Consider the following 25,702-nt stretch of genomic DNA (forward strand, 5'->3'; position numbering starts at 1 on the left):
TTATATTGCATTAAAATTTTTTGGAGACCACTGTATATTGTAAGGCTTCACATGTGGAAGGTCCTACAAAAATCATATTGTAAAGACTGGCGTACCATAGAAATTCCAGTTGTAAACATTGCATTCCTGCTGTTATGGTGTGTTCCTCTGGTCACTGCTGTTTCCAGTAACTGTTTGCTATATTTTATGATTGGCCATCAACATAGATTCTGCAGTAGTTTACCTCATAAAATGTGAAGTCCTGTTAAAGGGCACCAACACATTTCCAAGTACCACAGGGACTCTTAGCATGAGATAAAGACCTGTCAGGCTTTACTGCCATCTAGAGGTCAGGTGCTATAATTGCACCTCCGCGTGTAACGTGTGGAGGAAAGGCGAGGAGACATTCCTGCAGTGCGCACGGCTTATGACCTGTTCGCGTCCTCTGTCCCCAGCAGTAATCTCCGGTTTGCTGCAGGATGTGGACAGTGGACAAATGTAAAGCAAATTTAAAAAACAGCGATCTGCACTGAACAACAAACCTGTTCAAGTTGCTGAGACATCTGCCTTCATGCAAACAGTCATATAGACTGATGCAGCATTAAAGTTGTAAACCCCTTAAAAAATAAAATGACCCCACACAATTGGTAGATTAAAATGCATGATCCAAAATGCGAAAAATAACAAAAGCATTTCTTCTCTGTTTATTTACGAACCCTTATTCCCTAATATTTGTTGTTCAGCAGTCTGTTTGAAGGCTTATATCGAGAGCCCCTCTATACTTTAATAAAATGACTGATTGAATTTGGGAGTAAATGCCTGCCCCCTTTTTTGATTTATTCATAGCTCTCCGATTGTTTCGACTGTTCAGGCAAGATCCGATCGCTTTTCTGTAGCCCACATTTATTGTACGGTTTCCACCTCAACGCGTGCATATTTTTTTCTTTTGTTAGAATAGGCATCCGAAGGGTTGGTCTTTTGTGGAGGATTATCTGAGGCAGAGGCATATATATTTGGTCCAAGTGAGCGGCAAAACATGTTTCAGGCTCTTTCTGGCTCCTACAAACGCATTTCAAACATGAGAAATACGCTTATTTAATAAAGAAATCACATTTATAATAGAAAATAGGAGGACTCTGAGCATTGCACTCACAGTGTCAAGGCAGATTTCCAGCAGTTTCTCCCGCCCTCTTCTCCAAAAACCCGACTTGATATCCCTGTGCAGTAGAAGTACCGTAGCAGCAATGACATATAGAATTGAATCCAGTCATTATAATATGGCGTAACTGTGATTTATTTAAAAAGTAGTTACCCATTCAGCCTTTTTTTGCGCATTAGTGGGGTTATTTTATTTACTTAACAAATATTATATTGAAGGAAAATTAAGCAAGTCGAGGTCACCTTCAATTGCACAATCTATATTCTACTTAATTACAGAACGAACTGTTTTTTTCGTGACGAAAAACACTCCACTTATCGAAAGTGGGTCGGTGATATGTGCAATTAATTCCAGCTCAACCATTAACTAAGTGTTGATTCCGCTGGGGATAAAACACCTTAACGACTGTTCAGGTTAACCCTCGTGTCTTCTTAAGAATTAAAGCAAACAGTAACATTCTGCTTTATTATTTTTCTTTTGTGCGTGTTATAGATTTTAGTCTTGATATTCTGGTTGTGTGATATTTTATTGTGTGTGTGTGTGAAGATGGAAGTCAGTGTGATGTAGCCGGGCTCAGAGGCATATAGGCGGCAGAACATGCGCAGTGGCCATTTGTGCCATATTGGAATGAGGTCGTGAACGAGAACTGCGTCAAGCTAGCGAGGCGTAGCTACAGCAACACCGGAAGTCTCGCGATTTAACCCGCCACGCTAAAAGAACCGCTGCTGCCTGGACTACGGCTGTAACTTCCGCTTTCATCGCCATTTTATTTTGAAACGCCTAACCGGGGCTCACTGTTTCTCTTCCCGTTAGCTTAACATTGCTGCGAGCCAGCAGGCGGAGAGGAACGGCATCTAAAAACCGACTTGGAAAAACTACTTAGCGGTAAGGAGCGAATTCTGCGACTTAATATTCACGTACTTTGTGTTGTTAGTTACAGATTCCCAGCGGTGTTTTGCATTGTGGTGGCGCATTCGTCTTTTTTCCCGTCTCTCAAAAAGATGAGTCGGGTTCGGTCGAGTGTAAGCGCCCTTATTGCTCGTCAGCCTGCTCTTATTGCTCAAGCCGTGACGTTCAGTAACTTGACTCGGACACAGGCGATTTTACCATGTGTCCAGTGAGTCCCACACGGTCGTTATACATGTAGCACCGCGTTTTTATTCATTAGACTGCAATTTGATAATTCTCTTTATCGGTATTTGCCATGTTCTGCTCAGTGTGAAAGTTAGACCGTCGGCGCTGTAGTCTCTCTGCAAAGCCATTGCGTTAATGGCCCATCTCTGCTTCTCAATGCTGCGGTTAGTCTGTGCAAGCAGTGCAATCTTAAGCTAGTTTCAGTTCATGGTTTGTGTGGAAATTTCCAGTGATTTGTCCTTGAATAACTCAGTATATTTACAATGTCGAAGCCTTACATAATGACGGCCAGCCGATGTGTGTTTATGTGTAGCTCCCATCAAACAACCCAATAAACTCAGTTGTTTATGAATGTCAACCCCCTTGGGTTTGCTTTTAACAGCTGATGGACGGGATGATGCTCGCAAGGTTGTCATTTTGTTGTCATAATTCACGCTGACTTATTGCAACCTATTTTTCTTCTGGCGCTTAACTTCCCTATTGTGCAACTTGAGTGATCCGCTGGCAGCAGCGCTGCTCGGGTTGACGTGCCGCTATGCAATGGCAACGAGCAGCAGCATGATTGCAACTGAATGAACCCACCTTGATATCTATGCGTTCTGTGAGGAGGCAATGTGGATTTTTCATTTCCGGACCCTATTTGTTGTGAAGTTCTAGCAGGTCGGCCAGTGGGCAATATTAGAAGTGAGTTAGAGCTCGTGATTGGCCGTCCACTGAGCAGGTCAGCTCATATAGCTGACCTGCTCAGTAGTCCGCAGAGCAACCGTTTGTTGGAGACCATAACGTCCAAAATATTGACGTCCAGCGTGTTTAAAATGATCTTAACCCTCTGAAATCGTGGGCTATTATGTCCTTTAAAAAATCTGTTAAAAATCTTTACCATGCCATGTTGGTATCAGTTTTTTCATCGTTATCTCACCTATATGTCCTGATAATTCATTTTTAACTTTGACTTACTTGATTAAAAATGTTGAACCCAAAAGAAACAAAAGGAAAACATAAAATCTGATCTTAAAAATTATATTTTCAATCACCCATTCAATTCAATTCGGTTTTACTTGGCCGAATATAATCCCCAAAAAATCTGGCATGGAGTTTCAAGCCAGAACTTTAGAGGGAAGCTGATGGCAAGGCTCGATGTTGCTTCATTTTTATGTCTTCATGTCATGAAAAAGTGATGTGCGGGTGGTTTTATGGACTCTTGAGGGTTAAATGCCTTGGCAGGTGTCATGTCATCACAGATTCACAGATGCCTCATAGGAACTTTCACTGGGCTGCACAATAATTTGCTTCTCACTTTGAACATAACTATTGTAGTGTTAAAACCCATCCTAACTTTATTTACCAGCCTTTTAAAAAAAAGTAATTTAACTAGTGTTGCCGCTTTTAGTCAACTAGTCGACTAATTGGTTGTTTTGGTCTTGGTGGACTAAGATTTTTTTAGTCAATTTGTCATTTCTATCCGTTTATCAAGCCCAGTAACTAAGAGGTGACCCTAATCTCTTATGATCACAAGATTTAAAGTGATTCTTTGAGGAGAAACTCTGTCGATTATATCAACTAATTGATTAGTATTAATCATATGAGTGTTAGTCGACTAAGAATTTATGGAGTCAAGGACAGCCCTAAATTACAAAATGCTCCCATATTTTTTTCCTTACCTGTACTGCTATTGACTTATCATCAAGTCTTGAGACACAGTCAATACAACGTCTGCCACCACCCCAATACAAAAGAGGGAAATTTCTATATGTGGTGCTCACAACATTGGCTGTCAAATCAGGTAATCCAGACTTTACCATGGCCAGTTTATTGGAACTACTTTCTGCTAGAGAAACTTCCTATGAAAGCTGTTGAATCATGTGTTGGTCATTTAGACTTTAGTTGCTGTTTGAATGGAACTTTTCAGTGTTTTGAGCACCAACAAGAACATTCAAATCCATTCCGTTGTGTCAGGGTAAAGCAGACATTTCAAAGATTGATATGTCAAAACCAAGCACTATAAAATCAAAACTAATTGTATGGCTTGGTCGCAAGAGACAAGAAATCAACACATGGTTCCTACATGCTCTGGACATGCTTGAAGACACTTGAATTTTCATGTGGGATTTTCAAGAATTCAAAGTGAAATTTAGGTTGTATAGGTTGCAAAGTCTATATGTAAACAGACGACACATTTTGAAACATGAAACTGTTTTAATTCATCAGCCCTCTGTAAAATGCTGTCATAAAAATTATAGTTTTTAATAGCACAATGACATTTTATTAAATGTGATGAAGAAGTTACATAATTATTATAATGTTTATACCAAAAGTGCTGTATAAAAATGTGTAATTTACCATGGCTGTAAGGTGCTGGAGAAGCTTGAAAATGCACCTTGAATAAGGCATACGAACCCTGTTTTAAGCTTTCAAGTGATAGAAATTCATAACACACACACCATGGTGTATATAACCAATTCAAATAATAATTAGAAAAACTATTAAGTACTTTATGGAAAAATCATTTTTCTTCATGTTATTGAGTGTGGACATCAGCAGGAGGACATACTAATTTTCTGCTACATTACTGTAATGCCATGCCATGATCAGCAGGTGCCATTAAATAGTGTTTGGGGAAATACTTCAGCAGCTAATTTCTATTGAGAGTTTTATTTTATTTCCTGCAGAAGCCGCAGTATGTGTTTGAATATGTATTTTTGTCAGATTGCGTTTCCCGCCCGGGGACCTCAGAGGTTCAGGAAGGTTTATTTAGAAAATGCTCAATCGAATGCTAAGTGCTGATGAGAATATGATTCAGTAAGTGCTTGTAAAGAGGATGCAGTGTGGATTCCAGTTGTCTGTGAGTGCTTGTTTGTGTGTGTGTTTGTGTGGGCGTGCACACATTCGGCCCATTCTCTTTCAGGTTCAGCCAGAGTCTCGGGTGGTGCACAAAGATTGAGGCAGACTGCTGCTAGCTGTTGTCCACACAGACCACTTGCTGTATATAAAAAAAAGGAAGTTTCATTTCTTCCTGTCTGCCTGTATAAGCCGAGGCCACACTGTTGTGCAAACTTAAGTGCTGCAGGAACCTACACAGCTAAGGCAGCCGAGTAAGAGCAAATATTGAAAGCTTGCCTATGGAAATTTAAAATGACAGCTCTCAGAAGTGTTGTAATCAATATACTTCTTAAAGGGTTCATAGAGGCTGTTTTATTCTTTTGAAGACTGACTGCTTCTATTTCATCCTGTTTAAACTGCATCAAAAACGTTCACATACGTAGAAAAGCCATAACATCAACTGTTCCAGGAGTTTGTAGGTAGACATGTCATATGTATGGCTGCAACTAACAAATTGTTTTCATTATTTATAAATCCGCACATTATTTTCTCGGTTAATCTTTTGATCTAAAACTTGTTAGAAAACAGCAAAGAATGTCCATCCCAGTTTCTCCAAGTCCAACATTTTGTCTTGTTTTGTCAGTTCAAAACTCAAAGATATTCAGTTTAACATAATAAAAGCAGAAAATGTCCATATTTTAGAAAAACAGTATTTTCAGCCATTGTTGCATTGAAAGTTTATCAAAAGATTATCAAAATACTTGGCAATTATTTATTGTCAATTGACCAATCTCCTTGATGCTCTATTCAAAAGAAAAATCCAAGAAGAACTAATTAATGAACACATAGAGCTACAATGAATAGTTGATTAATCGATTTGTTGAACAACAGAAAAAAAATTGCCAGCTACAATCCCAGTACCAAAAATGTCAGGATGCTGTGTAAAAACGTAAATAAAGACGCAATGCATCAAATTCAGAGTGTATATTTATTAACAACAAATTCTTATTAGTTTGCACAGGAAGTATATTATCTTTGTACAGATTTAAATTCAATATATGGTTAAAAAGGATCAGCAAATTATTGCTTGTTTTATTCACGTTTAAACAATGTCCCTATTTTTGGAACTGGATGTGTATTTTGATCATCAAATAATTGTTTAGCAATTTTTTTTGCTTCCAAGCAAAGAAGCCAAACATTTGCTGTTTTTTGCTTCTGAAATGTGAGAATGTACTGTTTTTCTTTGTCAAACATGATAAACTGAATAGATTTGGACTTTTGGACTCTTGTTTGGATCCAACATATCATTTGAAGGCACTCTGGGAAATTACACAGGGCCTTTTTTGCTCTCTGACATTTTATTGACAAAGCAACTTAGTGAGAATATAATTGGCAGATTAATCTTTAATGAAAATAGTTTTTAGTTGCAGCCCAACTAATACTTAGCATCAGGTGTTAGAATACAGCTCTGTATTTCTTCTCCTGTCTCCACGGCTCCACTCCGATGTCAGGAGTGTGACCCCCAGAGACAATAAGGCCCTCTGGTGTGTTTGTCAGAGGGAGGGGGAGAAAGACAGAGAGAGTCTGGGGCAGGGTCGCGGGTGAAAGGTGGCGCTGATCCCGGTGGAGCACGGGGGTCGCTGTGGCAGTCCGGTCGCCGGGAGGGGGTGGCTTTCTGATGGCGGCTCTGGTTTTAATAGAGACGTCAGACATGACAAAGACGGGCCTGACAGGCCGGCTGAATGGAGCTGCTGTGACAGAGCAGCTCTCCTCAGCATCCCATACACCGCTCTGTCCACTGTTGTCACGCCCTGTGCTCCCTTCTTTCTCATTCATGCCATCTCTCTTGTTGCATTAACTTATTTCATCGCCTTTTCACAAAGCTCTGGGTCAGTTTGATGTGTCACACCTCTATGTGTGTGACCACATTCACGTCAAAGAGCTATTTGAAATCTTCACATCGGGGTAGGAAAAGGTATACGGTTTTAAAAAGATGAGCCCAAATGAGTTTCACGAGTAGAAGTGGAGCTGGATGAGATTTGCATAGTTTAATATATTTACCGGCGATCACGTACCATCTGGTGTGTTACTTAGGTGGTAGCCTGCGCCGCCCTAATGAAGTGTGCAGCATGTAATTTGTGATGTTATTCAACACTTTCCTGTTTTGTATTGATTGAGTGCAGAACCAAATGGAAGCACTTGAATACTGATGCAGTAACATAACCAGGCTTATTGTCAAGGCTTAGGAGACCTTGATTTTCAAATGACTAAAAAAACAAAAAAAACAAATGCAAATTAATTTCATTTTGAAACCAAATTTGTGAATTAAGGCTGTTTAATCTTGTCTTTGTTGATTTGACCTCTGCTAGTTAGTGTCATGGCTGCTGGTAAATTAATGCGTTTGAATGATAATATTTGTTCTTTCTGCAGTTGTTGGTGGACACACATTTATGTGTCTTAGGTAGTGTGTATGGTAGCCAGCTAGAGTAAGCCTTGATCTGTTTCCAGCTCTTTTGTGGAACCTTTTGCTGATACAGTTTGGCTACTGAACTGCTGAGCGGGCTGTTACAAGCCAGTGGTATCCTCCGTCTCATTAATCTTACAGTTGTTAGAAACAGTAGCGAGTTCAGATTATTTTGTGATGTTAAATTCTACAGATTGTGATTCTGATTGGGCATAGTCATAGCATTATAGAGGTGGGGATCACCAGTATTCGATTATACCTCTATACAATGTTAATTACTATACTTAAATCTACTACAAGGTGTTTTAACTAATTTTCAATTTAATACCGATTCTAATCTTTATGACCTAAGCAAACAAGAGGAAATCACGCTGCTGGAGGCCCACGCCATTTTGCTGGGCCCACTGGAGGGAGATGAGGCACAGAAGAAGCAGAACAAGGGTTAATCGGGGCAGACTATCAGACCCTGCTGCTGACAAATGAGCAGTTTTCTAATGGCAGTCTGGTGCTCATGGAAACACTGGCATTTGTCCACAGGGGCCACCAAACTCAACAGAAAATGAGGGTTCCTTATAATTGCTTTAAATCACAAGACAATATTATTGAAGTATTAAACATTTTGCAATATGATGAGTATTGTGTGCCACTTTATTAGGTGAAGTGTGTACCTAATAAAGTGGCGGTGTGGTCTTGTGCTGCAGTCGGACATGTTGTGTGATCAGAGATGCTCTTCTGCATACCTTGGTTGTAATGAGTGGTTATTTGCGTTACTGTTGAACCAGTCTGGCCATTCTCCTTCTCTCACTCTCCATTCTTTGGCTCACTGGATATTTTCTCTTTTTTGGATCATTCTCTGTAAACCCTCGAGATGGTTGTGTGTGAAAATTCCAGTAGATCAGCAGTTTCTGCCTGTCTGGCACCAGCAACCATGCCACGTTCAAAGTCACTTAAATCACCTTTCTTCTTCATTCTGATGCTCACTTTGAACTTCAGCTGGTCCTCTTCACCATGTCTACATGCCTAAATGCATTGAGTTGCTGTCATGTTATGGGCTTATTAGATTTGTGTTAACAAGCAATTGAACAGGTATACCTTATAAAGTGGTCAATTTATTTTTTGGGATATATCTCAATTTATTACCTATCTTCCACTGCCTGTTGTTGACCAAAGGACACTTGTTGGCATCTCTTTGAAGCAGACAGGTGAAAAATATTATTAACTGTGTTCAATGTAGCATGCACCTGACAGAATCACGATATTATCGTATACGTAGTTCAAATCAAATTTACATAAAATAACACATTTCAACTCAGCACCAGTGTCCAGACAAGAATTGTATTTTATTATCCTTGTAGCCAAAAGCTTAATTTATATATTTGCAGTATTGGCAATTTTTATAATAAAATATGAATACATCCATGTATTGATATCAGGTGACTGATATAGCTGCAGTTGTATGTTATTTCTCTTTGAACCAGCGCTCATTCATTGACTCTCACTGGATAATAATCCTCCTCCTCTGTTCCTCCTCAGAGCTCCTACTCTCGGCCTTGAAGGGGCACCAGCATGAGTCAGGAGTCGCCAGAGTCTGGTAAGAACTACTCTGTGAACACCTGCGTGAAATGAGTAAGATAATATGTTGGGAAGTGGTTTGGAAAAGACAAATGCCTTGTGTGTGTGTTTCAGACAGAGACTCTGCTCAGGATGCGTCTGACTTCAACTGGGATGACTACCTGGAGGAGACTGGAGCCGTGTCCGTGCCCCATCACGCCTTCAAGCATGTGGGTGCTTTACAGCTAACACACTTTACAGGATAGACTTGTGCCAGATATTCATTAAGTTCTTACTAAGTTACAAGAAACTCAATTCTGAAAGTATGACTCGAATTTATGAAATGTGTCAACTGGTAAAGCCCCTAGAAACAGATGCATAAAGCAATCAGCAGCATGAAAAGAGAAGTCACTGTAGCAGCACCAGCAGTTACAAAGCTTCCTTAAATAACGGTTTGAACACATGATACTTGGCTGCATTCAGGCAGGTAGGTTTAATAGAAGTGGCAATGGCAGCATAGAATTTAAGCTTTATTTTCTTTTCTTTTCTTTTCTTTGTGTGCCTTTCCTATGTTGTTTTTGTGTAACCAGCTGCAGAACACAAATAAATGTGGTTTAAAGGCCGTGTCTCTGTTCTTCTGTCCTTGTCTCAGGTGGACCAGGGCCTGCAGACAGGACTCACTCCAGGCATGAAGCTGGAGGTTTGTGTACGCTCAGAGGCAGACAGTCCTTACTGGGTGGCCAACATCATCACCACATGTGGCCAGCTGCTGCTGCTGCGCTACGAGGGATACCAGGATGACCGGCGTGCCGACTTCTGGTGCGACTTAATGACAGCAGACCTCCACCCACTGGGCTGGAGCCACCAGCACAGGAAGACAATGAGAGCCCCCGAGGGTGAGGCATGGCTGGTGTTTTTTTTTTTTTTTAAAGTGAAAAGTACTAATCCACCTACGGAAACTTGAGAAACCACATGGTGTCTGTCTTTCACATGGAGCTGAGTGATCATATAAAACATGGTTGGTGTGCAGAGGATTAACAAATATCAGCCATGAAATGTTGGTCTGGTGCCAAATGTTAATCATTTATTACCTCAGCCAAGGAGGATATGTTTTTGGTGCATTACTTTTGTTTTTCATTTTCATTAACCTTGATGGAAGGGTGTAGCGTGGACCAAGGAAGAGCCCATTACATTTTGAAGCAAATTGTTATCATGGATAGTTAAGTTAATTTTCACTTTTGTTAACATAGCGGCATAGGACATTTGTGCTGCATTCATGTGCTGTCGGAATAATCTGAAAAGATTAGTTCCAGATCATATTTCATGGCTCACCTGATGTGTTTTCTTGCTCTTGGTTGTCATGCAAATACTGGAAATGCAAATATCAAACGACTTCCCAATTTAGGAAACGGGACCATCCAAGCACAGGAAGGCACATTACCTCAGCAGATGTCTTCTTTCTCTAAATACCATTCTGGTTTTGCTGATGTAATTCTGTCATAGTTAGTTTTGATGATAAATTGCACATCGATGATAAGCTGCAATGATTAGTCAACTTAGTAATTAGACAGAAAAATAATCACCAACTATTTTGATCATCATTAAAAGTAATTTTTCATGTAAAAATAGCAGGACATGCTATTTTTAGCCTCATGGATATTAATATTTTTATGTTTAACTGATATCTTTGGGTTTAGGGCTGACTATACAAGGCATTTAAAGACAGGAGCTTCAACCTTGAGTAACTGGGATGGATATTTTCACTATTTTCTGACATTTTATAGACCAAATGATGAACTGATTAATTGAGAAAATAATCAGCAGAATAATCTATAATCAAAAGTTAGAGCCTTAGTTTATACAAACTAACTTTAGTGCCTCCACTTTAGATTTTTTAGTGTATTTGTTTTTCTGTGAGTGCTTCAGGGACAGATGAGTGGTGGAGAGAGCACACAGTTTGTTGTACTGTGTGTATACGTTGTCAAAATGCTATTTAATGGTGGAACTCCACTAAGTAATTGCACTTCTGTTCAGCATAGCAAGTAGAAATGAATATTTCTGTTCTATACGGTGCTGCCACTGTTGTCACAGTTGTGTTGCCCTTCTCATGTTCTAGTTTTGTGAGAAATTGCAATTTCACTGTCATTCTTCTGATCATTTTTAATTAATGCAACCTAATTAGCACTTGACAATGAGGCACGCTAAAAGACCAGGCATCGGATTTATTTCGTGTGTGTGTGTGTGTGTGTGTGCGTGTGCGTGTGTGAGAACCTGAGCCCACCTGCTTGTTTGCTTAGTCAACGGAGCACTGTTTGTGTTTGATCCACCTCAGGTGTGCGTGAGAAGCACCAGGACTGGGAGGCTCTGCTGGAAAAGGCCCTGGCTGAAGAGTGCAGCGCGCCTGCCAACCTGCTGGAATTGGTAAGACAGGGGAACGCAGCAGCTGTCCTCACAAACTGCTCACACCCCGAGTGGGGAGTCAGCCTTTGTCTTTCTCTCAAGACTGTCTGTACCAAGAGTCCTCCTCAATCAGTACTGACTTGGTTAATCAAAAGACACATAATGCCATTAATAAAACTCCTGAGGATGTCGTAATAAAGTATGTTTAAGTGAGGCATGTCTGGGAAATACAACTGACTTTAGAAAAAAATCAAGTTGACAGTTTTTATCCTCAGGTGATGAGAATCATGAACTGTGACTGTGCAGTCTTGATATACAGATTTGTGCAGCTGTTATGCTTTACTTTTGTTACTTTATAGAGTAGATTTAAGTCCCCAAGCACTTTTTAATGGCAAAAAGATGGGTCAAAACACTTATAATGTCTATTGGAATAAATGTGAATTCAACTAAATAAGATTCTGTAGCTATTATGAAGTCTTGCATGCATACCTTGCATGAACTCCCATGTCTACAAAGACCAAGGCTGTGAGCTTTTGTTTACAGCACCAAGGTTATGCTGCTTGAAGATAATTGGCTGATGGATAAGCCTGTGAAATTCTTTCGAGCCATGCGTTAGCTTTCAGTGACTGAGCTTCAGTTCTGCCACTTAGTCATGCAGTGCATTCTCTCCCAGTACAAATTCCTCGTCTTGCCTAGGCGTGTGTTCATTAGTGTTTGTGTAAGTGTGTGTGTGCTATCAGCTTCTTCTTTACCACCCCCAACAGCCCCAGCGTGGTCGAGACCCAGTGGAGCTTCTTTGCGCCGGCTGCTATGTGGAGCTCCAGGACAGTGTTGACCCGGGGCTGGCCTGGGCTGCTGAGGTGGAGGAGAACGTCGGAGGAAGGCTGAAGCTGCGCCTGGTGGGCACCGAGGGCCTACCAGACACGCCCGCAACCCTCTGGCTCTTTTACCTCCACCCACGCCTCCACCCACCAGGCTGGGCCAAAGAGCATGGCTGCACCCTCAGGCCGCCCTCAGGTCAGTGGCACTGGCACGGAGCGGATTTTATATTTAGAACAAAAAGAAGAAAGGAAAAACTATGCCCAACCCTCTGAACCCCGAGCACTTCCAAATCGTTTTTTACTCTTGTCACGTATTACTCACTGTGGACTTGTTTGTCACTGCAGTATTTAAGTCCTGCACCTCAATGGAAACAGCACAATCATAGCTAGAAGTAGGGGGAATTCAGTAATGTCTTATAGCATAGTTAAAATGTGATCATAAAAAAACAAAAAGCACACAATGAATTTCTTGGATAATTTCTTTTTACAAAACACAGAATTAAATGAAATGTATATATACACATTTTTTAAGTATTGCCAATATTGTAAAGAAAAAAAAAAGGTGTGGCTCCACATGCTATACATATTGAGTTATTTACATTTTAAAGTCTCTTCTTGAAACCTCTCTTGTTCTCTTCTCTCTAATCTGTGTAAACAGCCTACAGTCAGTTCAGTCAAAATTTCACTGACATTTTTGTCATTTTTGCCAAGTTGCACTGAGTTGCACAGAATTTAATGTTTTTTACAGGATGTGCTTATTGCAAACAGGGCATGCAGATTTAAGCGTTGTACTGATCTGTTCTAGAACTGTTGGAAAGTTGAAAAATCCAACAATAACTCCTGTTTTTACAGATTCAGTCCATGATAAATAGTGTAATTCGACCACCTGCGAGTTTTGTGGTTCAGAGGGCTAGATCTTGAGGTTTAGACATGAGTAATAGTTTCTGATGGAAGGACACATGAAGAACCCACACGGCAATCATGGACTGGATGCATGTCCAAATACATAGCATAATCCAATGATTACCCATCAAACTATGTCAATTATATAGAATCACTACATTAGATCCAAAGCTTTGTCTCTAAGCATGTTGTGGGTGTTAATCGCAATTTCCAATACTTTGACAAGTGCATGGCGCTGAAACACAAAGCCGCAATATTCAAAGTGTGATGGTATCAGTAGACCTTGAAATTGATTTTCCTTGCAGGATTAGATAGATCATTGTTTTCAGGGCCACAATCTGCTAATGCTCCTCAAGTCAACAAAGTTTGTTAATATGCGAGATGTAGGAAACACCTGGTACCGCTACAGCTAAAAACTTATTGATATTTAATGCCAGGCTTTTATTGCCTATAACTAGATATGTTTCATTTTAATAACAGAATATAGTGTGCAGCAGTGGTGCAATAAACTGACTTGTAAAAAAAATATAGTTTTAGTAGTAATCATAGCCTTTTGTATTACCTGCATTTCATCGTTTTCTAAAAGAATATGGGACATGTAATGATTTTTATATGTAATTAAAGGTACAGTAACAACTAAAGTTCAGAACAAAGAACAACAGGCACATCTTGGTTCAGTTATTTAAATAAGGAAAATGCAGTGTAAAGTTTAATTAGATGTATGTTTTGCCTCTTTATTATACATGGCTTTGATAATCGAATTATACTGTACTCAAACTACAAAATAGAAAACTATACTCATCAGGGAGTCAGGTTTCGCTCTTCAGCAGCTGATTTGTGTATATTTGTTTGTTTCAGACCTGCTGGCCCTGCGGACAGAAGAAGAGTGGGCGGAGGTGAGACAGAGGATCAGTGACCTGCCTCAGGATGAAGCTTTGACTGCAGAGTTCAGTAAGGTACTGCCAACCACACTCTTACTCTGCTAGTTTAGATTTGATAATAATGCATCAAGCAAAGAGTTGTGACATCCTCCTCTAAACTGGACGCTGATATTTTGTTGTTTGTTTCAGGATCAGCCCGCCATCGCTGCTCATTGTTTCAAGGAAGGAATGAAACTAGAAGCTGTTGACCCTGCTGCTCCTATCTCCATCAGGCCTGCCACTGTCACCAAGGTAACAGAATTTCCCATCAAATCTGTCCTGCCTATGCTGCAATGTTTTTCTCTTGTTTGTTGTTTATCAGCCATAGTTATTCATGCCTTCTGTCGTCATTACCACACTAAATACAAATGATCACCCCAGAGTCTTGAAAGACCGAAAACATGACTGAAACTATGTCCTGTTTATTCATACAGTCTAGTGTCATACTATCCGTCTTGAAATGTCCTGAAACGACATCCTCTCCTCCTCAGGTGTTCAGTGAGCAGTACTTCCTCGTGAAGGTGGATGACCTTTGTGGTATTGAGGAGTCAGAGGGTGCTGGGAGGTCCTTTCTGTGTCATAGAGACAGCCCAGGGATCTTCCCCACTCAGTGGAGCCTCAAAAATGGACTCACTCTCAGCCCACCACCAGGTCTGCTCTGTTAAATGTTGTCTCTTTTTATAACCACTGACTTTATCAGTGATATCAGAAAATAAAGGAATGACAGTGATTAGATCACTCATGCCCCTCGCTCTGTCTCTCTGTGTCTCTCTCTCTCTCTCTCTCTCTCTCTCTCTCTCTCTCTCTCTCTCTCTCTCTCTCTCTCTCTCTCCCTGTCTTTATTTGCTTTCTTTATCTGCCCTTGCTTCTCTCTTTCTCTCCATTTTCTCTCTTCTGTCTTTATTTTATCATATGCAGGATACCAGGGCCCAGACTTTGACTGGGCAGATTACCTGAAACAATGTGAGGCAGAGGCAGCTCCTCAGCATTGCTTTCCAACTGTAAGTCAATCTCAGTTTTACTTTTACACCCAGTTCACACTGGTCAGGCTTCAGTGTAAAGGATTGTTAAATGTCAGGGAGACATACATACAGATCAGATATCAGTTATATATACAGTTGAAACCAGAAGTTTACATACACTATATAAAAAGACACATATGCTTTTTTTCTCACTGTCTGACATGAAATCAGACAATCACTTTTCCTGTTTTAGGTCCGTTAGGATTACCAAAATTATTTCTATTTGCTAAATTCCAGAATAATGAGAGAAGGATTTTTTTAGACAATTTTTTATTACTTTCTTCAAAGTCAGAAGTTTACATACACTAACATTATTATGCCTTGAAACAATTTGGGAAAGCCCAGATGATGCTGTCATGTCTTTGGAATCTTCTGATAGGTTTATTGACAACATTAGAGTTAATTCAAGACACACCTGTGGATGTATTTTATGGCACACCTGAAACACACTGCTTCTTTGTGTGACATCATGGGAAAGTCAAAAGAAATCAACCAAAAGATCAGGAAGATAATTGTGGACTTGCACAAGTCTGGTTCATCCTTGGGTGCAATTTCCAGATGCCTGAAGGTGCCACATTCATCTGTTCAAATAATTATACCCAAGTATGAACACCATGGGAATGTCCAGCCATCATAGCGCTCAGGAAGGAGACGGGTTCTGTGTCCCAGAGATGAACGAGCTTTGGTCCAAAATGTGCATATCAACCCAAGAACAAAAGCAAAAGACCTTGTTATTACAGTTTGCAAATGCACACAGGGACAAAGACCTTAATTTTTGGTCTGACAAAACTGTAATCTGTCTTTTTGATGTTTCTTTTGGAGTAATGGCTTCTTCCTGGCAGAGTGGCCTTTCAGCCCATGTTGGTACAGTACTCGTTTCACTGTGGATAATGACACACTCTTACCAGCTTCAGCCAGCATCTTCACAAGGTCTTTTGCTTTTGTTCTTGGGTTGATATGCACATTTTGGACCAAAGCTCGTTCATCTCTGGGACACAGAGATTGACACAAAAATTGTCTAAAAAAATCCTTCTCTCATTATTCTGGAAAAATATATATAAAATACACATTAAGAACATAAAAAGATAATATGAAAAGTAGTAAATAAATGTAGAATAATGAAATGAATCAGATATGAATGAGTGCCATCATCTGGATTATCAAAATAACAAATACTATCTTCATGGTTTAAGAAAGAAGACACAATTGGTATCTTAAAAGGTGAATAATATTATGATCCCAAAACATTTGGGGCATTTAACAATCAGAAAATATGTGAAACATTATTTTTACGAAGGCTACAAGACATTTCAGTGTCTTGTAGCAATGAGCAGGGTATGCTTTATGTAAAAGTATAAAAATATATCTCATGTTTCTAGGTACACTTTCATTCTTTCTTTGAAAAGTTTGGTGAATATGCTTCTTGTTAGCATTACCAAGCTAAAGCCTCCTTCCTGTTAATTGAGTTGTGTTATCAGGCTACTGAAGAAATCTTTTTTTGATGGTAACAAAATAAGCATTTTATAGTATACAGGTTTAATTTCATGTAATTTAAAAGTAGAATGACATTGATTGTATTCCTGTGAAACATTGTCCTGTAGCAGCCTATAAAGTGTTACTGTATTTCGTGCCCACCTGTTGTATAAACTGCTCATCATATGGAATGGTTTTCTGCTAAATGAGCCTGTTGGGGAACAAGGTTTCAGATCAACCACATCTGTTTGCAGCCTTTTAACCAATATACTTTGAGAACATAGGCTTTATATTTTCCTCAGAAAGAAATGTTCTGATCGTAACATCAACTATTTAATTATTTATGACAAAGTATAGGTAATTAAATTTTACCTATTAGACAGACAATACAATAACAGACAAGCATAACCTTCTCACACACTGCTTTTTCCCTCTTTGTTTACCTGCCAGGAGCAGGGTGAGCACAGCTTCAAAGAGGCCATGAAACTGGAGGCTGTCAACCTGCTGTCACCCGAGAACATTCACGTGGCAACTATCACCAAGGTCAAAGGTCAATACGTTTGGCTCAGCCTGGAAGGTGAGAGGGATACTGAAAGAATGTGTTTATCTTCATCTATGGAAGTACATAATTAACCTCTGATTTCTATGCAGTTCTGCAACATAGGTTAATACTTAATACGTGTCACGTAGAGCATTAACCTACAGCAAGTGGATCTAATCAGATTTTTTTGGCTCACTAGTTGAGAAGCTACCTTTCTGCTTGGTATGGAGAATGCAGGAGAGTGAGAGACATAGATTATAGTGTTTTTACAACAGTTTGTACACAAGATCACTGCTTTTGAGATTTAGAGTCTGCTACAGAAGCACACTTCAGACACAACATCTTAATATTCTCCTATATTTGAAGCACTTCAAAACTCTTTAAAGGGTGTTACCAAGGATTAAAAAAAAAAAGATGTAGTTAGTGTAGCTCTCAAAAGATTCCATATAACTGACAGTGGCGTCTCCCTGACAATATGCATTACTAGATTTTGTCACAAATGAATCTGCAAGTATAAGTAAATAATTTTAAACACTTTGGGACACATGGATGTCTGTACACTGCAGATACACTATTGTAATTTTTTAAATAAAATATAAGTGCATGTGTTGCCTTTGAAACATAGAAAAATGACTGTGTGTGCATGCATTCATCCATGTGTGTAAACTTGCTTTCATGCAAAAAGTAGATAAAGAAGGTTAAAGTTAGTTTTACTATTGAGTGACATTCGTTAAACTATAAATGTAAGTATTGCTCAAATCAAGGGCTGATTATTTTCACTATCTATTCATCTATTTTCTAGATTAATTGTTTGGTCAATAAAATGTCAGAAAGTTGTGAAAAAGATCAACCTCAGCTTCCAGGGAGTCCAGGATGATGTCTTTAAATGTCAAATCTAAAACTCTGAAATATTCAGTTTAACAAGATATAAAACAAAGAAAAACAGGAAATCTCCATATTTGAGAAGGTTTTTTTTGTTGCCATTCAACTAGCCTATTGTAGCTCTACTTAAATCTGTGTGTGTGTGTGTGTGTGTGTGTGTGTGTGTGTGTGTGTGTGTGTGTGTGTGTGTGTGTGTGTGTGTGTGTGTGTGTGTGTGTGTGTGTGTGTGTGTGTGTGTGTGTGTGTGTGTGTGTGTGTGTGTCTGTGTGTGTGTGTGTGTGTCTGTGTGTCTGTGTGTGTGTCTGTGTGTGTGTGTGTGTGTGTGTGTGTGTAGGACTGAAGCAGCCCATGCCAGAGCTGATAGTACATGTGGACTCCCTCGACATCTTCCCAGTCAGCTGGTGTGAGACAAATGGTTACCCACTCGTCTACCCTATCAAACCCTCAGGTATACAACATGAGTCATCACAGCTTGTGTAACAAACATAATACAATCAGTTTTTACCCTCACTTTGTAAATTAGTGGCATGATGCAATCGTGTTACTGGGAACACATTAGTCTGTTCTTGTTTTTCAGTTGAAAAAGAGCGTAAGATTGCTGTGGTGCAGCCGGAGAAACAGTGAGTATAAGAGGAAGGGTGGAGGTGTCTACTGGTTTATTGGTTTGAATAGATCCTATTACCTATCTGACTCAATTTTCATCACTTTACAGCCGAGCTCCACCGAAGTCATCGTCACCTGATGCTGTCAAACAGCAGATGGCCAACCAGTCAGAGACAGGTGAGTGGTTTGTCTCAGGTCGCATTGAGGGATACCAAACTGTGACATGCCCCATCCTCTGTCTGTGTGGTCTGTGGTTGATTCATCATTTGTATCCCACTGTGTTTCAATGTGCAGGACAGGGGAACGGGAAATACTGCTCTCCCAAGATCTACTTCAACCACCGCTGTTTCTCTGGGCCTTATCTAAACAAGGGACGCATCGCAGAGCTTCCTCAGTTCATTGGCCCTGGTAACTGTGTCCTGGTGCTCAAAGAGGTGAGGGGCTAGTGCAGCTGTTCAAAAGCGGGTTGATCCCTCAATCATTAAACACAAACAGGAAGGTCCATGGTAATATGTTCAGGCTTACTGTAATAGCATTGGGTCTGCCACCATTGAAAGAATTGTCATGAAGTTTGGAAGGGTTCCCACAGGATAAATTGTAAGTCATTTTTTAGTCCAATTCTTTGTTGTTGTTTTTTAAAGTAAAACAAATTCCAGCAAAACTAAAGGCATTCCCATCAGTCTCAGCTATACCTTGTGTCTATGATGGCATGTTTGCGTAACTACGACAGAGAACATGGTCAAAGTTATGCCTGCTAAGCATCTGTATGTTAACATGCTACAGTAAGCATTAAGCTGAAATCACTGGTGTGCCAAAGTCTCTAAGCTGCAACCATGTTGTAGCATCATAGCATGGCATTATATCCTTTCATTTCATAATGGATGGCCAAGAGTATCCTATGCTAAATCAGATATGATAGGAAGCACGGAAGCAGCTTTCCTTAGCATTTAGATAATTCAGCCAGCTCTCATTATGGCTGCTACTTGGGTACTTTCTGGTCATTTTACTCAGTTAGGAACATTCCTAATCAAATACAGCCTTATATTTGCCCCCAGTGTGTGCAACTAGTTGTGTTTCCTTTGAATTTACTTTGTTGGAGATGACTAATATCCTCCTCTGACACAATGGTGTTGAGACCACAGTTCACATAACCCTATTGCATTCTGACAAAGAGGAAGTTGCTACTTGTGCTCCTTTCCCCCTTAAAAAACACTTTCAACCCAATAGTCATAACTGCACTTAACACTGCAAAATGATTATGAAATTTACATATGACTTATAACTGGCACTTTATGGGGATATGGATATATTATATTCTATATCTATTCTCACTTCTCTTTCATCAGACTTTTGGTCATTCTGCCATGGTGTAATTGCAAAAAGCACAGACTTTCTTTTTAGTTTCAGTTACAATAGAAGAAGAGTCCTTTGCTTTGTGTGGAAAAACGGTTTCCTTATAGCACAAAGCAATCTCACCTATTAATAACCAATAGCACACAATGTAGAGGCCAGTGAATGCTGCTAATGTACTGTCAGAACAAAAGTCACATGTTTACAGTAATAAAAAGTCTGTGAAAGTAATGAAAGAACTGTTTGATGTTAAAATTCTCCACATGGCACCATTGTAAGGATAAAATACATAACGTTCCAGCCTGCAGATAACCAGTAAGTGTTGTGATTCTCTGCATGTCTTGTATCCAGGTACTGACTCTACTGATAAACTCTGCGTACAAGCCCAGCCGTGTGCTCCGAGAGCTGCAGCTGGACCAGGAAAGCCGCTGGCAAGGCCATGGAGAGACGCTCAAAGCCAAGTGAGGGGAAGCACCATTTAATTCTCAGCTCAAAATACTCCACTCTGGAGAAAACCTGCACAAGTAGTAGGAGTGTTCACAGCTGGCCTATTTTAGGACACATGCTGGATTAAAGTTGTACTTGGATGCACAAGCGGAAGCTTCTGATACTTCATTAAAGCAATCATTTAAACAACAGAATCCGGGTCAATTTTAAAAGAGACATTGCAGGTTGTGGTAAATTTGTTTGATGAAACCTAAGCTAAGCTTGAGTGTTTAAGAAAAGTCAGATTTGTTTTACCTTTTATTTTTAGAAATACACCAGTCATTTTTAACCAAATATTGTGTGGAAATACAAATGATTTATCACTATTTATTCACTGTTCAACCTTGGTTTTATTTTGATGTCAGGTACAAGGGAAAGAGTTACCGGGCCACTGTGGAGATAGTCCGCACTGCAGACCGTGTCGCAGACTTCTGCAGGAAAACCTGCATCAAGCTAGAGTGCTGCCCGAACCTGTTTGGACCCCGCATGGTTCTGGAGCGCTGCTCAGAGAACTGCTCTGTCCTCACCAAGACCAAATACAGTAGGTGAAACTACAGATTGCTTATTGTGGAAACTCTGAAGGATAAATCAGAGGCCTTTGTTATGGAGCAAATTCAACATTGGCGGTGTAGATTTGCCCCAGAAAGAAGTCAGCCATGACACAAAACTAAAGCCACCTCACTAACCCCTTTCTTACCAAAGCAGACGTCCAACATAAGCTCTAATTGCAGTTGTGACCTTAATTCTAAACTATATTCGAACTTCCTCCGATTTAACACAAAGCTCATTAATTTCTCCTTTTTTCAGCAACCTTCAGTTCTTCTCATTTGTGTTGCTCATGAATATGTCTTACAGAAAAAGGAAGATACCTCACACTGCTCCTGCTCATCATGACAATATATTAATCACTAACGTTTTGTCCCTCTGGACCTTCCTCAAGAGAGCTCTTGACCAGTTGACTCTCCAACCTGCACCTGAGATAGTTGGATGGGCGGATATCTTTTTTGTTGTTGCTCATGAATAGAAATGATTGAGTGCATACATACTTCCTGCGAAGCAGAGGGGGAGAATTTGTTATTGAGAAATTGCATTAACTTTCCACAGGCAGTGAATATAAAGTAAGCTGAAAATGTGTGTTTCTCAATTGGCCTCTTTTACCTTCTGCTGAACCATTTCAACAGCAAAAAAGACACAGATTTGTTGATGTGTTTACTTGTAGCTGCGCTGCAGTGTTGGGGTTAAGAAACTGATGCAATTGATAGTAACAGACAAATGATTACACTTTCTCTTTTGTCGCTTATGTTTTCACTCCAGACAGCTCATATCATCCACAGACATGCTTCTACTGCCTTTTTATTCATTTATTTTGCTTTTCCTGTAGAGAATACATTCATTAAAAAAATACAAGTATTGAACGACTAATATCCTTCTATATCAATGACATATTCAAATCCTTCAGGCATGTCAAATGCAGCATTTCACAATAAGCCTGTTGTCTTGTCTCCAGCATATTACTATGGAAAGAAGAAGAGTAAACGAGTTGGCCGTCCACCCGGCGGTCACTCCAACCTGGAGGGTGGGGTGAAGAGGAGAGGGAGGAGGAGGAAGAGGAGGAAGCAGCTCTTTGTCCATAAGAAGAGACGTTCCTCAGCCTCAGTGGACAACACACCTGCTGGGTCTCCACAGGTAACACACACTCATACTTTTCCCCATTAAGCACAAGTTGTATCAAAGTTTAACTTTAATTCTTCCTCACATTTTACTCGAATCTGTGCTAATAGACTGTTTGTTGCTCTTATTTTTGCCTCACAGGGCAGCGGAGAGGAAGAAGATCTAGATGAAGATGACTCCCTGAGTGACTCTGGCTCTGAGCTGCAGGATGATCTCCAGGACGATTCTGAACAATCAATTGGGAAGTCTCAGCCCACCACGCCGTCCCCCTCCCCGCCAGCAACACCCAGACCCACACGCCGGCGTCGGAAACCTCGCTCACCCTCATTCTCTGATGATGAGAACCGTCCTCCTTCACCAAAGGTAATGAAAGTCGCAGAGTTTCAGAGTAACTACCAAAATGTTCAATTTGGGTTTTTTGTAGTGCCCCCTTGTGGACAAAAGTGGTAGTGTTTCCATGAGCACCGTCACCTCATGTGGTAAAGATCTTTATTTTTTAAACACAGCTGTTTGAAGGAAGTATAGTGAAGAAGTAATGTATCTATTTGTGGCTATTTAATACTAATAACTATAGTACACATTGGTGAAACTAAGTACACTTTGTTCAAGTCACCAACATAAATTCATATATTGATGCAACACAATGTCTCCTGCCTGTCGAGGAGGAAAAGATCACATTATTGTTTTAAATCAAATTCCACAAATCTCTATCTGTTGAATGAGTGTCTTTTAGCTTTTGTTTTTCTTCTCTTTTCTTTGCTCATCCTACCCCAGTATCAGCCATAACTAGAAAATATAAAGTCAAAAATAAAGTTCTATCAAGAAGAAAACTTCCTTTTAACTGGCTGACATACTACTTTCTGCCTTGTGAAAATGTAAAAAAAGGTTCTTCCAGCTTGTGTGCTGCAAACACGCATAGTTAAATGTCTAATTTCACAGGTAATCAGACCCAAGGACAGGCTTTAAGAATGAAGGTTATGTATATACGCACGGTATAAAACTAAAAACTCCTTGTAGTTGCTTTAGAATAACTAGGTAACCATAAAAACAGAACATTTGAAAAACATTTATCGTCTGGTATATAAAGATCAAAGTTTACCTTTCAGACAGTGTGTCAATGGTGTTCAATTAATATTCTAATGTTTACATCTAAAATATAAATTCTTGCTTGTACAAAATTAAAGATTTCATGTGCAATCCCACCCCTTTACTCCTTCCGTCAGATACAACTGCCATTTTCTGCCAAACAAATCCATTTCAATTACATGTGGAATGAAGGTTCTCACTGTGACCTAAACTTGCTCTAAACAGCTTATGAGGAAATCAACATAACCTTAACAGCTGCTGTTTCTTTTTATGAAATGTTCAAGTCTGATACCCTCCTTCTCAGCATGAGCTGTGAGCCTTTTCCGCTTCAGCTGGGAGATCTCTCTCTGACTCACCCTATCCGTGTGTTTACAGACCTCAAAGATTGAGCCACCTCAGAAGTTGTGTTTGGACACCAGCCCGCTGGAGTGGAGCGTTACTGATGTGGTTCGCTTCATCAGGACCACTGACTGTGCACCTCTTGCACGGATTTTCTTGGATCAGGTAAGAAACACTCTCTGACTGAATGGCCACTCAATATGAGTGCTCACTCCACTCTAGTGCAATAAGTGCGTTATACAGTTGTATCCATGGTCACAAATACAAAACATCACTTTACAAGCCGTCGATAGTTAGCCAAAACTAATTTTAGAAACAGCATCTGATATGAATTTTTGTTTTTATAGGAGATTGACGGACAGGCTCTGCTGCTTCTGAACCTCCCAACTGTGCAGGAGTGTATGGACCTGAAGCTGGGACCGGCTATCAAGCTGTGTCACCACATTGAGAGGGTCAAACTGGCATTTTATCAGCAGTTTGCTACGTAGCTGTTGGGGAATGAACACGGACGTGACTACATACTGTTCTGTGTATTAACTCTGTGAAAAACACTGTATTTTACAAGTTTGACTTTTCCAACAATGGACATCCTTCAGAATCCTGCAAGTACCACCACATTGTGTCTGAAAAGCATAGACACGAGGTGGACAAAGAAATGTTTTCTGATCATTGAAAAGAATAAGAAGAGCTACATAAGGTCTAAAGTTGGTGTTCTTTTGAAAGACACTGGGAAAGACTAAAATAATTAAGACACTTCAAGACAAATAAGTGCAAAAGCCTTTGCTAATTCCAGCATGTTTTGCAACTAAAAAAAGCCATCAAGGACTTATTTCCCAGTTTTAGTTAGGTTCTAACAAAGAGAATGTGTCTCAGATTCTCCTCTTCCTTTATGAGGAGAGTGCCAGTGTTGCAACTCCACTGGCCCATTCATAATTTCCAGCCTGTCCCAATGTCTCTAAAAGGAAATACCAATGACTGACACCTTTTACTTATACTCAACCCAAGAATATTTGGTAGCCGTTAGTCAGCATTTCCAATTGTCTGCTTGAATCAGAAATAAGGTGGTCCTGCCTGGTAATATCACACTTAAGTCTAATTTCATTGGGTAAAAAAGTGCAACATTTTTAGTGCAGGTGAGGCTAAACAATGTATGTAAAAGCCCACTTACACTGAAGCACTTAAAAACATTGTTTTCACAAACCCATTTCACTGTTAAAGCTCCAAGCTGTATCTTAATGCTTTGTCTTTTAATTTCTAGTTTAGAGATTGTTATATTCTTTGAGATAAATTGCCCCCTTAATTTGCACACATAAAACTGGAAGTTGCACAGGAAATACGTTTTCCAAGGTTCTTGACAGCCATAGGCAATATTATATTAAATATACTGACCGTAAATACAATAGAACATTCACAGTGTGCAGTTGCAAGGTAAGGAATTTGAGGATACAATCTGCTCAAAAACAGATGTAAACAGGGCCTTCATCCCAAGAGATCAAATTGCTCTCTCTTTCAAGCTTCTACAGTATGTAAGATCAGTTTATATTGTAAGAACTCCGTACTACAAGCACAAGAAAACCATGTACTGTATGCTGGTGTGCAAATACAACAGTCCATGTTTGTACATAGTGTAAATAAGCAAATATCTTCTAGTGCAACAGGGTGATTAGAAAGAAAATATTGAGCAATTAACTAAGCAATGTGTAAATGCCCTAAATATACAGTATATTTGCACAGAATTTGCCCAAACTTTCTCAAATGGGGTGTATAACTAATTGAGCTTCAGTTGATTATTTGAGCCATTATCAGTTCAATAGCCATTGTTTTCAACAGTTACCTTCATGGTAAATGGGCAGTTTAAAGCAAGAAGATATTATCAAATGCTTTTGTAAATCAGTTTTTCCCTCTTTTTACCAGTTTGTGTAGTGTGGTTTACTGTAATGTGCTTCTTTTTGTGAGAAAAGCCTCCGTAGGTTTTTTGTTTACTAACTTGTAGTTTCAGCTGTATTCAAAGCAGTTGAGCAGCCTTTTATTCCTATTTGAAGATTATAACTGCTATTTAATGAAAAGACTGCAATAAAAAAAAAAGTGAACACATTTT

General features: G+C 39.7%; 1 protein-coding gene across 1 annotated transcript; it reads left to right on the plus strand.

Annotated features, from left to right (window-relative positions):
• Nucleotides 1-1,874: 1,874 nt before the first annotated feature.
• Nucleotides 1,875-24,141, plus strand: sfmbt1 (Scm like with four mbt domains 1). Its single transcript, XM_059328951.1, has 21 exons — nucleotides 1,875-2,023; nucleotides 9,090-9,147; nucleotides 9,243-9,337; nucleotides 9,760-10,003; nucleotides 11,440-11,528; nucleotides 12,272-12,524; nucleotides 14,090-14,187; nucleotides 14,302-14,403; nucleotides 14,643-14,802; nucleotides 15,070-15,152; nucleotides 17,097-17,223; nucleotides 18,404-18,517; nucleotides 18,647-18,689; nucleotides 18,782-18,849; nucleotides 18,967-19,106; nucleotides 20,374-20,483; nucleotides 20,874-21,049; nucleotides 22,016-22,194; nucleotides 22,321-22,542; nucleotides 23,641-23,769; nucleotides 23,952-24,141. Exons 2-21 carry the CDS (start codon nucleotides 9,123-9,125, stop codon nucleotides 24,090-24,092), a joined length of 2,598 nt encoding a protein of 865 aa, XP_059184934.1. The 5' UTR covers nucleotides 1,875-2,023; nucleotides 9,090-9,122; the 3' UTR covers nucleotides 24,093-24,141.
• Nucleotides 24,142-25,702: the final 1,561 nt, after the last annotated feature.

This window comes from Centropristis striata, chromosome 3 (genome assembly GCF_030273125.1).
Source record: "Centropristis striata isolate RG_2023a ecotype Rhode Island chromosome 3, C.striata_1.0, whole genome shotgun sequence".
Lineage (NCBI taxonomy): Eukaryota > Metazoa > Chordata > Actinopteri > Perciformes > Serranidae > Centropristis > Centropristis striata.

Coding starts and splice junctions, on each gene's coding strand:
- sfmbt1 (XM_059328951.1), top strand. CDS start 9,123: ATGAGTCAGGAGTCGCCAGAGTCTG. Junction 14,803..15,069: donor CACTCTCAGCCCACCACCAG/GTCTGCTCTGTT, acceptor TATCATATGCAG/GATACCAGGGCCCAGACTTT. Junction 23,770..23,951: donor CACGGATTTTCTTGGATCAG/GTAAGAAACACT, acceptor TTGTTTTTATAG/GAGATTGACGGACAGGCTCT.